General features: G+C 42.3%; 1 protein-coding gene across 1 annotated transcript in view; it reads right to left on the bottom strand.

Annotated features, from left to right (window-relative positions):
* The window catches only part of GLDC (glycine decarboxylase), a 97350-nt gene that overhangs the window by 18512 nt on the left and 63630 nt on the right, over positions 1–15208 (bottom strand). The window contains exons 16-19 of the mRNA XM_059071850.2: positions 14431–14506; positions 8464–8589; positions 6888–7037; positions 116–228 (exon numbers count right to left, since the gene is read on the bottom strand). Coding sequence (XP_058927833.1) covers positions 116–228; positions 6888–7037; positions 8464–8589; positions 14431–14506 — 465 coding nt within the window. The remainder of the gene's footprint in view (positions 1–115; positions 229–6887; positions 7038–8463; positions 8590–14430; positions 14507–15208) is intronic.

Here is a 15208-nt window from a genome sequence, read left to right as displayed (position 1 = left end):
CACATGTGAAGGTATCCTGACACTTGAAGACCTCAATGAGAAGAACAGAGAGTTTGGGGCCAATCTTTGATTCTCCGTCTTCAAAGCCATCCTGAAACCAGGGCCCAGAACTCACACTCCGATGGGCCCCATGCCAGGGCCACCTCCACCATGGGGAATGCAGAAGGTCTTGTGAAGATTTAGGTGTGAGACATCAGACCCAACGTCTCCAGGACGACAGATTCCCACCTACCACAAAGGGAAAGAGCCAAAAGCAAAAGTCAGGAGCTCGAAGGGGTGTTCTGGAGAGGCAGCCATGCTGCTCCCCCTGAGAAGAAAGACAGATGGAGCTGTTCACAGAGACATACTTAATACTGCAACCAGGCCGCCCCCACCAGCAGCCTTCACCCTCCGTGTGCCCGTGGCTTTTAAACTGCCGGTTCCTCGGCTGGGGGCAAGGGTGCTGAGTTTCCCGTTGGGAGGTAAAGTGGCCCCCCTTTACCTCCCAAATGCCACAAGGAGGCAGGCCTCTGGGCACTAGGTACCCCTCCCTCTCCCTACACATGCCAGTGCGAGGCCCTCCCGAGGCCTAGGAGGCGGAGTGCTTTCCCCAAGAACACACTGAGTGGGACACAGTGCCTGTCTCTTCTCCCTCCACAGATGAGAGAATTGAGACAAGGAAATTATATGCCCTGCTCGATATAAATACAACTGGATATAAACTTCAGGAGGCCAAAGTATATCATCTCTCTCGTTCACTCCTGTATCTTGAGCATCTAATACTGTGCCAGGCAGATGATTGCTCTGGCAGTCCTGCGCCAGCCTCCCAGACTTCCTCCCAGCACAGCCTGTGAGCGACAGCCTTTCCCTCCCACCTGACTGGGCCTCTGGGGCGAGGAGGTGCTGCACGAAAGGAAATCTGAGGCACAGAGAAGTTAACTGCCTGGTCCAAGATCACAGAACTAAGCTGTGAGACTTGAGTTGGTGCCCTTCATGCATCATATCTTCCCATCATTTAAGAAGCCACTGAGATACGTGCATATTTAGCTGTCTCCTACCTGCAGTGTGGCTGACAAGGTCTTGGTGCTCCGGCCTGGTGTCAGGCCTGAGCCTCTGAGGTGGGAAAGCCGAGCTCAGGACATTCCATCTCAATGCTAAGACCCAGCTCCACCCAACAGCCAGCAAGCTCCAGTGCTGGATTCCCATGCCAATGAACTAGCAAGACAGGAACACAACCCACCCCTTAGCAGAGAGGCTGCCTAAAATCATATTAAGTTCACAGACACCCCAAGACACATCACCGGACGCGGCCCTGCCCACCAGAAAGACAAGATCCAGCCCCACCCACCAGAACACAGGCACCAGTCCCCTCCACCAGGAAGCCTACACAATCCACTGAACCAACCTCACCCACTGGGGACAGACACCAAAAACAATGGGAACTATGAACCTGCAGCCTGTGAAAAGGAGACCCCAAACACAGTAAGTTAAACAAAATGAGAAGACAGAGAAATATGCAGCAGATGAAGGAGCAAGGTAAAAACTCACCAGACCAAACAAATAAAGAGGAAATCAGCAGTCTACCTGAAAATGAATTCAGAGTAATGATAGTAAAGATGATCCAAAATCTTGGAAATAGAATGGAGAAAATACAAGAAACATTTAACAAGAATCCAGAAGAACTAAAGAGCAAACAAACAATGATGAACAACACACTAAATGAAATTAAAAATTCTCTAAAAGGAATCAATAGTAGAATAACTGAGGCAGAAGAATGGAGGAATGACCTGGAAGATAAAATAGTGGAAATGACTACTGCAGAGCAGAATAAAGAAAAAAGAATGAAAAGAATTGAGGACAGTCTCAGAGACCTCTGGGACAACATTAAACACACCAAAATTCAAATTATAGGGGTCCCAGAAGAAGAGAAAAAGAAAGGGACTGAGAAAATAACTGATGAGATTATAGTTGAAAACTTCCCTAACATGGGAAAGGAAATAGTCAATCAAGTTCAGGAAGCACAGAGAGTCCCATACAGGAAAAATCCAAGGAGAAACACACCAAGAAACATATTAATCAAACTAACAAAAATTAAATACAAAGAAAAAACATTACAAGCAGCAAAGAAAAGTCAACAAAAAACATACAAGGGAATCCCCATAAGGTTAACAGCTGATCTTTCAGCAGAAATCTGCAAGCCAGAAGGGAGTGGCAAGACATATTTAAAGTGATGAAAGGGAAAAACCTACAACCAAGATTACTCTACCTAGCAAGGATCTCATTCAGATTCGACGGAGAAATTAAAACTTTTACAGACAAGCAAAAGCTAAGAGAATTCAGCACCACCAAACCAGTTTTACAACAAATACTAAAGAAACTTCTCTAGGCAGGAAACACAAGAGAAGAAAAAGACCTACAATAACAAACCCAATGCAATTAAGAAAATGGTAATAGGAACATACATGTTGATAATTACCTTAAATGTAAATGGTTTAATGCTCCAACCAGAAGACATAGACTGGCTGAATGGATACAAAAACAAGACCTATATATATGCTCTCTACAAGAGACCCACTTCAGACCTAGGGACACATACAGATCGAAAGTGAGGGGATGGAAAAAGATATTCCATGCAAATGGGAATCAAAAGAAAGCTGGAGTAGCAATTCTCATATCAGACAAAATAGACTTTAAAATAAAGACTATTACAAGAGACAAAGAAGGACACTACATAATGATCAAGGGATCAATCCAAGAAGAAGATATAACAATTGTAAATATTTATGCAGTCAACATAGGAGCACCTCAATACATAGACAAATGCTAACAGCCATAACAGGGGAAATTGACAGTAACACAATAATAGCAGGGAACTTTAACACCCCACTTTCACCAATGGACAGATCATCCAAAATGAAAATAAATAAGGAAACACAAGCTTTAAATGACACATTAAACAAGATGGACTTAATTGATATTTATAGGACATTCCATCCAAAAACAACAGAATACACTTTCTTCTCAAGTGCTCATGGAACACTCTCCAGGAAGGATCATATCTTGGGTCACAAATCAAGCCTTGGTAAATTTAAGAAAATTGAAATCATATCAAGTATCTTTTCTGACCACAGTGCTATGAGACTAGGTATCATTTACAGGAAAAAAAAACTGTAAAAAATACAAACACATGGAAGCTAAACAATATGCTACTAAATAACCAAGAGATTACTGAGGATATCAAAAAATACCTAGAAACAAATGACAATGAAAACACGATAACCCAAAACCTATGGGATGCAACAAAAGCAGCTCTAAGAGGGAAGTTTATAGCAATACAATCCTACCTCAAAAACAAGAAAAATCTCAAATAAACAACCTAACCTTACACCTAAAGCAATTAGAGAAAGAAGAACCAAAAAAACCCAAAGTTAGCAGAAGGAAGGAAATCATAAAGATCAAATCAGAAATAAATGAAAAAGAAATGTAGGACACAGTAGCAAAGATCAATAAAACTAAATGCTGGTTCTTTGAGAATATAAACAAAATTGATAAACTATTAGCCAGACACATCAAGAAAAAAAGGAGAAGACTCAAATCAATAGAATTCGAACGAAAAAGGAGAAGTAACAGCTGACACTGCAGAAATACAAAGGATCATAAGAGATTACTACAAGCAACTATATGCCAATAAAATGGAGAACCTGAAAGAAATGGACAAATTCTTAGAAATGCACAACCTGCCAAGACTGAACCAAGAAGAAATAGAAAATATGAACAGACCCATCACAAGCACTGAAATTGAAACTATGATTAAAAATCTTCCAACAAACAAAAGCTCAGGACCAGATGGCTTCACAGGCGAATTCTATCAAACATTTAGAGAAGAGCTAACACCTATCCTTCTCAAACTCTTCCAAAATATAGCAGAGGGAGGAACACTCCCAAACTCATTCTACGAGGCCACCATCACCTTGATACCAAAACTAGACAAAGATATCACAAAAAAAGAAAACTACCGGCCAATATCACTGATGAACATAGATGCAAAAATCCTCAACAAAATACTAGCAAACAGAATCCAACAGCACACTAAAAGGATCATACACCATGATCAAGTGGGGTTTATTCCAGGAATGCAAGGATCAAGTGGGGGATTAAAGACCTAAAGACATAGGCAGAACACTCTATGACATCAATCACAGCAACATCCTTTTTGACCCACCTCCTAGAGAAATGGAAATAAAAATAAAAATAAACAAATGGGAGCCAATAAAACTTAAAAGCTTTTGCACAGCAAAGGAAAACATAAACAAGACGAAAAGACAGCCCTCAGAATGGGAGAAAATATTTGCAAACAAAGCAACGGACAAAGGATTAATCTCCAAAATATACAAGCAGCTCATGCAGCTCAGTATCAAAAAAACAAACAACCCAATCCAAAAATGGGCAGAAGACCTATACAGACATTTCTCCAAAGAAGATATACAGATTGCCAACAAACACATGAAAGAATGCTCAACATCACTAACCATTATAGAAATGCAAATCAAAACTACAATGAGGTATCACCTCACACTAGTCAGAATGGCCATCATCAAAAACTCTAGAAACAATAAATGCTGGAGAGGGTGTGGAGAAAAGGGAACCCTCTTGCACTGTTGGTGGGAATGTAAATTGATACAGCCACTATGGAGAACAGTATGGAGGTTCCTTAAAAAACTAAAAATAGAACTACCATACGACCCAGCAATCCCACTACTGGGCATATACTCTGAGAAAACCATAATTCAAAAAGAGGCATGTACCACAACGTTCATTGCAGCACTATTTACAGTAGCCAGGAGATGGAAGCAACCTAAGTGTCCATCAACAGATGAATGGATAAAGAAGATGTGGCACATATATACAATGGAATATTACTCAGCCATAAAAGGAAACGAAATTGAACTATTTGTAGTGAGGTGCATGGGCCTACTAGAGTCTGTCATACAGTGTGAAGTAAGTCAGAAAGAGAAAAACAAATACTGTGTGCTAACACATTTATATGGAATCTTAAAACAAACAAACAACAAAAAAAGGTTCTGATGAACCTAGGGGCATGAAAGGAATAAAGATGCAGACGTAGAGAACAGACTTGAGGACACGGGGAGGAGGAAGGGTAAGCTGGGACAAAGTGAGAGAGTAGCATGGACATATATACACTTCCAAATGTAAAACAGATAGGTAGTGGGAAGCAGCTGCATAGCACAGGGAGGTCAGCTCAGTGCTCTGTGACCACCTACAGGAGTGGGATAGGGTGGGTGGGAGGGAGGCACAAGAGAGGGGGGGATATGGGGATATATATATAGCTGATTCACTTTGTTATACAGCAGAAACTAACACAACATTGTAAAGCAATTATACTTCAATAAAGTTGTTAAAAAAAAAAATACTGCAACCAAAACCTGGCATCCCACAGGCAGCATGGCTTGTGGTTTCTATGGAAACAGCAACTGACTTTTTAGCCTAATTTAGATTTTAAAATACAGATTTGAATATACAGGCAATTCCTAATTATTCACCCCAAGAGGGAGAAGAGGAAGTAAGTACCCCTAGCACAAGAAAGGATAGTACCTCCCTGCTATTGAAACAGGCAATTTCTAGCACCCCAGCTTTGGGTATCATGCACTTTACCAAAGGGCCCCTTAGGGCACATGGCTATAAAGGGCTGGAAGGCTGCTGGAGAGAATACTGAGCCGAGAGAGAGAAAGGGAGGCTGACAGTTTTCCTGGACCATCCTGGTACTGGCCACAACATTCAACGGGTGTTCCTGCCACTTTGGCATTTGGACTAATTGTGAATGTGGTCAAAGATAAAGAATCCATTTATGCTATTGAAGCAATAGAATCCCTGGACTACTCAAAAGAAATCAGACAGAAGCAAAGAAAAGCAGACAGTCTGAAATGGTTTAAAAAAATTTTTTTTTAAAAAAGGGACTTCCCTGGTGGCGCAGTGGTTAAGAATCCACCTGCCAATGCAGGGGATACGGGTTCCAGCCCTTGTCTGGGAAGATCCCACATGCCACAGAGCAACTAAGCCCATGCGCTATAACTACTAAGCCTGCGCTCTAGAGCCCGCAAGCCACAACTACGGAGCCCACGTGCCACAGCTACTGAAGCCCGCGCACCTAGAGCCCGTGCTCCGCAACAAAGAGAAGCCACTGCAATGAGAAGCCCATGCACAGCAACAAAGAGTAACCCCCGCTCGCCACAACTAGAGAAAGCCAGCGCACAGCAACGAAAACCCAATGCAGCCCAAAATAAATAAATAAATTTATTATTTTTTTTTTTTTAAAAAAAAGGAGAGGAGGAAGCTGAGAAGACTCTTAAAAAGATGAGTCCCTGTCCTCCAAAGTCTCCCTAACGCATTTCCTCAAAGGTATACATCACACAGACCACCACCACACCCCCAAGCCCTGCCAAGAAGTCAGGATCAGCTCTTCAGGGACAGAGCTATTCAGCTCTTTCACACTGATGAAGCTGAAGCTAGTCCAAAGCCATAGGAGATCAACAGCCACCAGTGGCCAAAACTTGGGTCTAAATTCCCTCAGGAAGGGAGTCAGGTGACCTCACTGCCTTTAGTACCCCCAGAGGGATATAACACCTTGTGACAAGCTAAGGACATTCAGCTCACTCCCTGCTTCCCTTCAACCTTTTTACCTCTTCCTCAGCATCCCCCATGACCTCCTTAGGATCTGTAATCTCAGTGAAATTGTGGTACATACTTTGTTTGATTTGGCAATATAGAAAGTCAGTCTCTGTTCTGAACTCAGTGACATGTTTTAAGACAACTGTCAAGAAGTCAAAGAAAATGAATTTTTTTTTTTTGTACTTAACCATTTTCTCAGGGAGCCCTCTCACACTGCCCACCTGAGCGTTCATATTTGCTCCATCCAGGTAGACCTGTCCTCCATGTTGGTGGATCAGGTCACACACATCTCCGATGTTCTCTTCAAACACTCCATTGGTGGATGGGTACGTAATCATGATTGCTGCCAGGTTCTCCTTGTGTTTATCCACCTGAAAGATAAAAAAGGGCAGAAGGAGACAAGGAGAGGGAATGTTTTTTTCTTAGCCAATCCCTCGCTTTTTATTTTAAAGGATTAAAAAAGATGAAGACTTGTGCTTTTCATTTCTGGAACTGTCTCAGTGTAGGATGACGCTAATAGAAGATCCACAGCCATTACTCCCTTTGTAAATCAATCCAAAGAAATAACAAGATCCCTTCAGGATTGGTCTCCATTGTCAAAACCAAAAAACTGTTCGGAAGATTTTTGGGTATTTTGGGCTCAACTGTCTAAAGTGGTTTTCCTTTGGTTCAAATCATGTCAATAATTATTTCAGATCTTTTTGGTTCCAGACAAGTTGATTCTCACAGTTAATCTCTCTCTGCTCATCTTGCCATATCCACCCTTATCCCCTTTCCCTCCCATTCTACTGAAATTAGAATTCCCACTAGGAGTGTTCTGCTCTGATTAAAAAAAAACTCCATCGTTTTTCCTTTTGACAGAAGGCAAGCATATATAAAAGGCATGTTCCTGTTTGTCTGACCAGCAAGTCAGTGAACAGGCTCATGTGGAAATGAAAAAAAAACTTTTAAGGTCATATCCTATTTTGGAGAGACTTAATAATTATAACTGCTGGCCCAGAATATTTATCAGTAAAAACTTTATGGAGCTATGGAAGCAGAAGGGTGGATGGGAGAGATGAGCAGTGTTGTGTTTTCCTCTTCCCTTTGAGGTAGTTACATGAAGTTCTCAGTCTCCATACCTAATAACCCCGACAAAAATCACATTGCTATTCAAGTGATTTCCTTCCCTCTTAAGATGCAGCCTCCAGTCCACCAGTGGAAAGCAGACATGGTTGCTAGGCAACCTCTTCCTGGAGGTTGGGAGGTTGGGAGTGGGAATTGGTGCTGCAAGAAGGAAGATGGAATATTGCCTGAAATTCAGCAGGTAACGGCTGGGGACATCACAAGCATCTGCAAAATCTACATTTATGTTTTAATTCCCAACACAAAGATTGAGAATACCAGTGACTGCCAGTTTGACTGTTAATGGGGGAAGGAGGGGAAGGTTGGGTAGAAGGAGGCAGGTAGATCCTACAAGGAGTATCCTTACTACCACCATGAATAATTCATTCAGTTTCTTACACATGCACACATTAGATGATGGGATTTCAGTGTAAAGGACCTTCTCCCTGTTAGAGAAGGAAGAGGTAAAATAGACTGTGGTCAGCTTTATTCTGGACCAGAAATGTGACTCTTGCCTTTATTTTTCTTATAGAGTCGGCTAGGTTTTCTGATTTTATGCCATTCTCCCTAGACTCATTCAGAGGAGGAACTGCAGTCTTTTAATTAGAATGCAAAAGAAGATAAACCATCCCTGATCCCCACAACTTCCTTCCAACCCAGACCTCCCCCATCTGTTAAGTGGAAGATGAGTACCATAGCCTTGAGGTGAGCTGCATCGATATTCCCATATTTATCCACCTCCACAGGCTGAATCTTCATGCCTGCCATGTGGGCACTTGCAGGATTGGTTCCATGTGCGGATTTTGGAATGAGGCAAACCTTAGGAATGGAATGAAAGGAAGGAAGGAGAGAAAAATCACCAGGCTATTCATAATGACAGAAAAGTCCTACAAAATACTTGGAGCATAAATTCAATACGTGCCACATGCTCTATTTAAATTGACCAGTAGTGCCTTAAAGTTTACTACAATTTCATTATTACTGTATTGCAAAACAATGTCCAACAGGAATTTACACTTGAATCCCCAAATACTGTTCCCTAAAGACTTTCAGAATATTAGTAGTTTCCTCCCTTATTCCAGCAACACCAAAACCAGGCCTAGGCTTATTCTAACCTTGTCTCAGCTATAATATGTAGAAAGCACCTTACAAGAACATGAGATTGGAAGTTAGACTCTAGGACTCAAAAGCACACATCACAGCTCCAGTGCTCTGCTTGGCTGTACTGAGACCAGGAGAAGTAATAGTCGACATATGCCAAGGCCTCCTAGTGCCAACACACCAATGACTACTTCATTACTGGATGCTTACTCTGTGCAATGAATTGTTAGTTGCCATAAGAATCATAACTAAGCACAAATGCCGATCACACACTGTGCTCACACACTGCATTCACTGACAGGGCTGGCATCCATATAAATAAATGTCTAGAAGGACTTCTCTGGAGGTCCAGTGGCTAAGACTCCATGCTTCCAATGCAGGGGACGTGGGTTCGATCCCTGGTTGGGGAACTAAGATCCCACATGCCGGGCGGTGCGGTCAGATTAAAAAATAAAAATAAATAAATAAATAAAAGGACCCTTTAAACAGGGACTACATCACCTCAACCCAGTCTCCTTGGCCAGTGGAAACATCTCCTCCTCCCTTATCTGAGGAAGCCATTCCTCTCTTTCCAAAGCATCTTGTTGTAGTCAGTATAATTGGGGAAATAAAAATTCTTAAAAAAAAAAAATGTCTAGAGCCCACAGGTACCAAAGGAACTCAGAATAACGGGTTGCCACTTCAAGTTGAAGAGATCAAGAGAAAATATTTCAAGAGGTAGAACCTAAGCCAGAGCTTAAAGATGTGTTGAATTCTTATGGAAGGTGGATGGTAGGCACGCACAATGTTAAAATTCCCAGATTTAAATCATTTTCATTTCCTGCCGCCAAATCATGTGAACACAGGTGCTCTGTGTGATCTGATGGTGCCCCACTACAGGAAAGGGCCTCACGGAGTTCCCTCCAACAGAAAGCAACAAGAAGAAGCAATATTGACCCTGAAAACAATCCTGTTTTTAATTTTTTTAAATCCCAGAACCAATACTAACACCCCTTGAAGAGAAATGGATGGGCATCATAAAAATGGGCTTATGAAGGGGAAATTTAGCTTACAGCTGTTTCCTCAAAAACAGCAAAGCCATCTACTTAAGCAAAATGCATGTGATCCAAAGAGAACTACAAACAGAGGCAAACATGAAATTACTTTGTTGTTCTTCTGTAGACAGAAAGTTAGTGCCTATTTTGAATGGTTACTGGTCTCATGCTGATTATGCTGTGTCGTCCTCCAATCCTTTTTCTTGTTTAAATGTTTCCCTTTTGTATTAATTTTTTTTTTTTTTTTTTTTTTTTGCAGTAAGCTGGCCTCTTACTGTTGTGGCCTCTCCCTTTGTGGAGCAAAGGCTCCGGATGCGCAGGACCAGCGGCCATGGCTCACGGGCCCAGCCGCTCCGCGGCACGTGGGATCTTCCCGGACTGGGGCACGAACCCGTGTCCCCTTCATCGGCAGGCGGACTCTCAACCACTGCGCCACCAGGGAAGCCCTGTATTAAATTCTTTTCTTTAATTTCTCAGGACCAAAGCTGTAGTTATTTTTCCTTTCTCACAAGATATTTTTATTCTACCAAAGGATCTTTGGATAAAAGAATTCCTTCTGGGCAGAACACTGATAAAGGAAGGGAAAGGTGAATACTTAAAAATGAATATAAAATATTTGTTAAAGGCCTCAATGAAGAATTCATACCAGAGAAGTTATGAGGAAACAGAAACAACCAAGCTAAAAATGTCATTCATCTTGTGATACACTGAATAGCATCCAAATGTGTCCACATTCTAATCCCAGTCAACGAGCTGGTGTGATTAAATTAAGGATCTTGAGGTGAGAAAATGAGGATCTTGAGATGGGATCTTGAAATTTGGATTATAGGTTGGACCCTAAATGCATTCACAAGTGTTCTCATCATAAGGAGCCAGGGGAAGCTTTGACTACAGAGGAGGTAGAAGATGTGATAACTGAACAAGGGATTGGAGTAATGGCAGGAAGGGGCCATGAGTCAACGAATGTAGGAGGCCTCCAGAAACTAGGAAAGGCAAAGAAACAGATTCTCTCCTGGATCCTCCAGAAGGAATGAGTCCTGCCAACACACTGACTTTAGCCAAGTGAAACCAATTTCAGACTTCTAGCCTCCATAAGAAAATAAATCTGTGTTGTTCTAAGCCACTATGTTTGCAGTAATTTGTTACAGCAGCCCTGGGAAACTAATACACATCCTGATATAAGGATTAGCGGGAAGAAAAGGTCTCAGGTGGTTTTGTCAGGGATTTCTTGCTGTTAGACGTTTCTAATTTTCTATGTGGATCCTCACTTTAAAAATTGTGGCATTGCAAAGGACTTGGAAATAAGAGGACCCAGATTTGATATTTTATCAACACTAACCCTCTTTGGTACATTTATGCCAATTTAGGTGGATGCTGTGTTTTTCTAACCCCCAAATACACCTGGTGTAGACCCAACATAGCTCATCCTCTAAGACTTGCTGGGGGCTTCCCTGGTGGTGCAGTGGTTAAGAATCCATCTGCCAATGCAGGGGACACGGGTTCAAGCCCTGATCTGGTAAGATCCCACATGCCGTGGAGCAACTAAGCCCGCGAGCCACAACTACTGAAGCCCGTGTGCCACAACTACTGAAGCCTGCGCACCTAGAGCCTGTGCTCTGCAACAAGAGAAACCACCGCAATGAGAAGCCCACTCACTGCAACGAAAAGTAGCCCCCGCTCGCGGCAACCAGAGAAAGCCAGCACACAGCAACGGAAGACCCAACGCAGCCAAAAAACAAATGAATAAATAAATCTATTAAAAAAAAAAAAAGAAGACGACTTGCTGAATGAGTGACAAATTAAGGAGGAGGGCTCCTTTGCAAGGGAAATCAATTTCTTACCACAGGTAAAATCCAAAAACAAAAGGCCACTCCTTTGCCTCAGGCAGCTGAGAAAAGAAAAATACATACAGGTTTTGGGGGTGTTTTTTGGTGGGTTTTTTTTTGTTTCTTTTGGGGGGTTTTTTGGTCAGTGTTTTCCCTTTGTAAAGGAAATTCAGTCTCTGATCAACAAACCTGAGTTAGTATTTGACAGGCAAATTGAGTTAATAATTATAAAGTGTTTAGGACAGTGCCTGGCACAGGGTAATTTCTATATAAGTGTTTGTTAAATAATTTGTTTTCTCTCAAGTTAAAGTGGTAAATCAAGAACTTGGCCATTGCATTTTAGGAACCTCTGAAATTTAACCTAAGAGTAAATGTGAAAATAACTTCCAAAACAGCTTGAAATAAGAGAATCATCAGGAACCCAGGAGGTTCTGTAGCACATGACGTCCCCACATTCTTTTTTTTTTTTTTTTTTTTTAAAGAAGGATATATTTTACTAGATTCCATTAGAGTCTGTTGTATGGAAGCAGCTGTCTTTGACATCTCTGATATTGAAAAATCCTCCCTGATTATTTGAATAAGTCATTTTCTTTTTCTCTAACTAAAAAAGTCAGGTTTAATTAAAATTTTAATCTAGAAAGGATGCCAACATTTCCAAACTTAAGAGTTCTGTATTTCTACAAGCTCAGTGACTGGGTAGCCTTCCCTGCCTCCCCTCACACACCCCCCAAAATGTAGCACCCCACTCCTCTATCCTTCAGTGGAATAACCTCTCCCAACATTTCAGTGATGGTAGTGTGAACAGTGGTGCCAGAAGAAAAGTCACACACAAGGGGACTGAGAGAGAAGGGAGGACTGGAAAAAACAAAGAAGGAGAAGGAGCTAAAAAGAATCCATGAGTCACAGAAGAACTCTGCCCAGGCCCAATCAAAACATCTCTCATCCTTTTTCCTTGACCTTTCTGGTTTGGTCCCCAACTCCTAGACATTCACAGATAGCTCCAGGTGTCAGACTAAACAGCAGGGAACCAAGGAGGGATGAGAACTATCACAGAGTGGACAGACCTGGGTTTTAGCTGGCCTTTTCTCGCTAGCTGCTCACTGGCCTTCCACAAGCACCACAGTGTAGATCTCGGCGGCCTCTCCATAAAACAGGAGCGACATGAAAATGGTTACACAGGATGAATGGCTCCCTCCCCAGGAGTCCCAGACACCTCATGGTTAAAGAACATAATAATGGAGAGTTCCAGGGGCTACTGAGTACATGGAAGCCACGGAGGAAAAATAGAAAAAGCAACTTTAAATGTCACTCATCTGGCATCCTCTCACTGGAGTCCCAGTGTTTCCTTTCTGACTCTATGACAGTGCTGAGATTCTGAGGTCTAAAGAACAATTGTAATTCCAAACTAACCCTTCCTTAGAAAGTTAAAGAATTCAACACCCAAGCGAATAAAAAAAGTTGAAATATCAGGGACTGTGTCTGTCTGATTTATCGCTTGATCTCTCTCTGGACTGGCACACACAGTACCTTGCACGTGGCCAGTCTTCAGTAACTTATTCAAGTAATAAATGTCCTGTTTTCCAAAAGGTCTTTGAAAATCAATTCTATTCCCCAACCAGGATGAAGGCCTGGGAAAACACACCTGTGTAATCAGGATGGATAAGCAAGGGAAGGTGGGAGAAAAATTTTTTCCTCCCCTTTTGTGAAAGGGAAGTGAAATAGTATTTAAATTCTTCACTGCAAAATCCAGGCAACTGGCCATAAACAATTTTCCAGCTTTAATAAAACCAGGAATGGACTAAGATTGGACTACCAACCACTGCACCCCACTAATGTGGGCAGCCAGACCACCCCAGCACCTTTTTCTCTAACTCTCCTGGGCTGGGCAGACACTTTGACCTGCTCCTGGCTCCTACCCACTGCTCCCTCTAATACCACCTCCACAGCTCATGAAGTTCAAGTTTAGCGTGGCCATCACCAAAATGAAGGTCCCGGGAACACAGACCTCCTTCAGCCACGATCTGAAGCCTGTGTTGTTAGGTCATCTGCTAAAGGCACTGCCTCTGGAGATTAGTGGAGGCCTGGCGAGCCCATTAGCACCTGCTGGTCGCACAAAGGCCCCCCAAAAGCAGTTCGGACCCTGGAGACTAGACTCTCACCCAAAGCAAACAAAGAAGCAGAACCGTGAACTCTGCTCCATGTCCCATGTCTTCTTTTGTTGCTTAGAGCTGAGAATCACTTAATAGGGAATTTATTTATTCAATAAATATTTTCTGAGCATACATATGACAAGAACTGTGCTCAGGCACAGTAGGAGTTACAGAAGAATGAAAGCTCAGTCTCTGCCCTCTGTCCAGGGCTGAGCCAAGGAGGGAGGCTTGGAATGGCAACATTCCTGCCCCTTCCTCCCTTTGCTCCCTGCGGGGAGCAGGTCCACAGCCAACTGGCTGACTTTTACAGACTGGCTTTGAGAGAAAGCCTTTTATCTCCAAATGTTTTCCCTCAAAATGGTCCAGTGAAACGTCTTGGAGGCAAGGATCGTAATAGCCAGTTCATAGACATTTGTTTCTTGATTATATGTTTCCTCAACTTCTTCCAAGAAGAATTGGAGGGAGTGTCCCACAGAATGAAAGGGACCCTAAAGCTGAACCTGCTGCCCTCCCCCAACCCCCGGTGGTGAGCAAACGGTCCACACTCACTGTTCTGTGTCTCTCTCCTTTCCCGTCTAAGTAGGCTCGGATAGTGGCCAGCCCAGCGTATTCCCCCTGGGCTCCGCTGCAAAGACAGGAAGAAAAAGGTCAGAGCTTTATGCCTCTCTGCTTTCATTTACTCATTCAATATTCATCGGGAATAGGCTGTGTGTTCACCAACATGTGACACTAAAAGCTCACCTAGGACCCCTGCATGAGCCTAAAGTCTTGAACAACCAGAACACTACCTGATCTGTGCACTAAAGCTTACCCATGCACCTAAAAAATTTGTTTTTATTATGGACAATTCCAAAATTATAGAAAAGTAGAGAGAAGAATATAAGGAACCATCACATTAAACCTATCACCCAGATTTTAAAATGATCAGATTATGGTCAATCTTGTTTCCACCTATATCCCTCACTCTGAACTAGATTATTTCGAAGCCGAACTCAAGCATCATATCATTTCATCAATTCAATCTTCAATATGTATCTTTCAAAGATAAGAATTATTTTTTAAAAGATAACTGTAGGGACTTCCCTGGTGGTCAGTGGTTAAGACTCCATGCTTCCACTGCAGTGCGCACGGGTTTGATCCTGGTTGGGAAACTAAGATCCCACATGCCACATGGTGCGGCATGCGTGCATGCATAAATAAATAAATAAATACAAAAGATAACTAATTATTACACCTAAAACAATGAACAGTAATTTCTTAACATCACCAAATGTTTAGTCAATGATCAGACTGCCCCAAAGGAACTGTACACTTTGAGTGTGGCACC

This window comes from Kogia breviceps, chromosome 8, assembly GCF_026419965.1.
Source record: "Kogia breviceps isolate mKogBre1 chromosome 8, mKogBre1 haplotype 1, whole genome shotgun sequence".
Taxonomy (NCBI): Eukaryota; Metazoa; Chordata; class Mammalia; order Artiodactyla; family Physeteridae; genus Kogia; species Kogia breviceps.
Note: the sequence above shows the minus strand (reverse complement) of the source record. Positions and strands in the feature narration are given on the sequence as shown.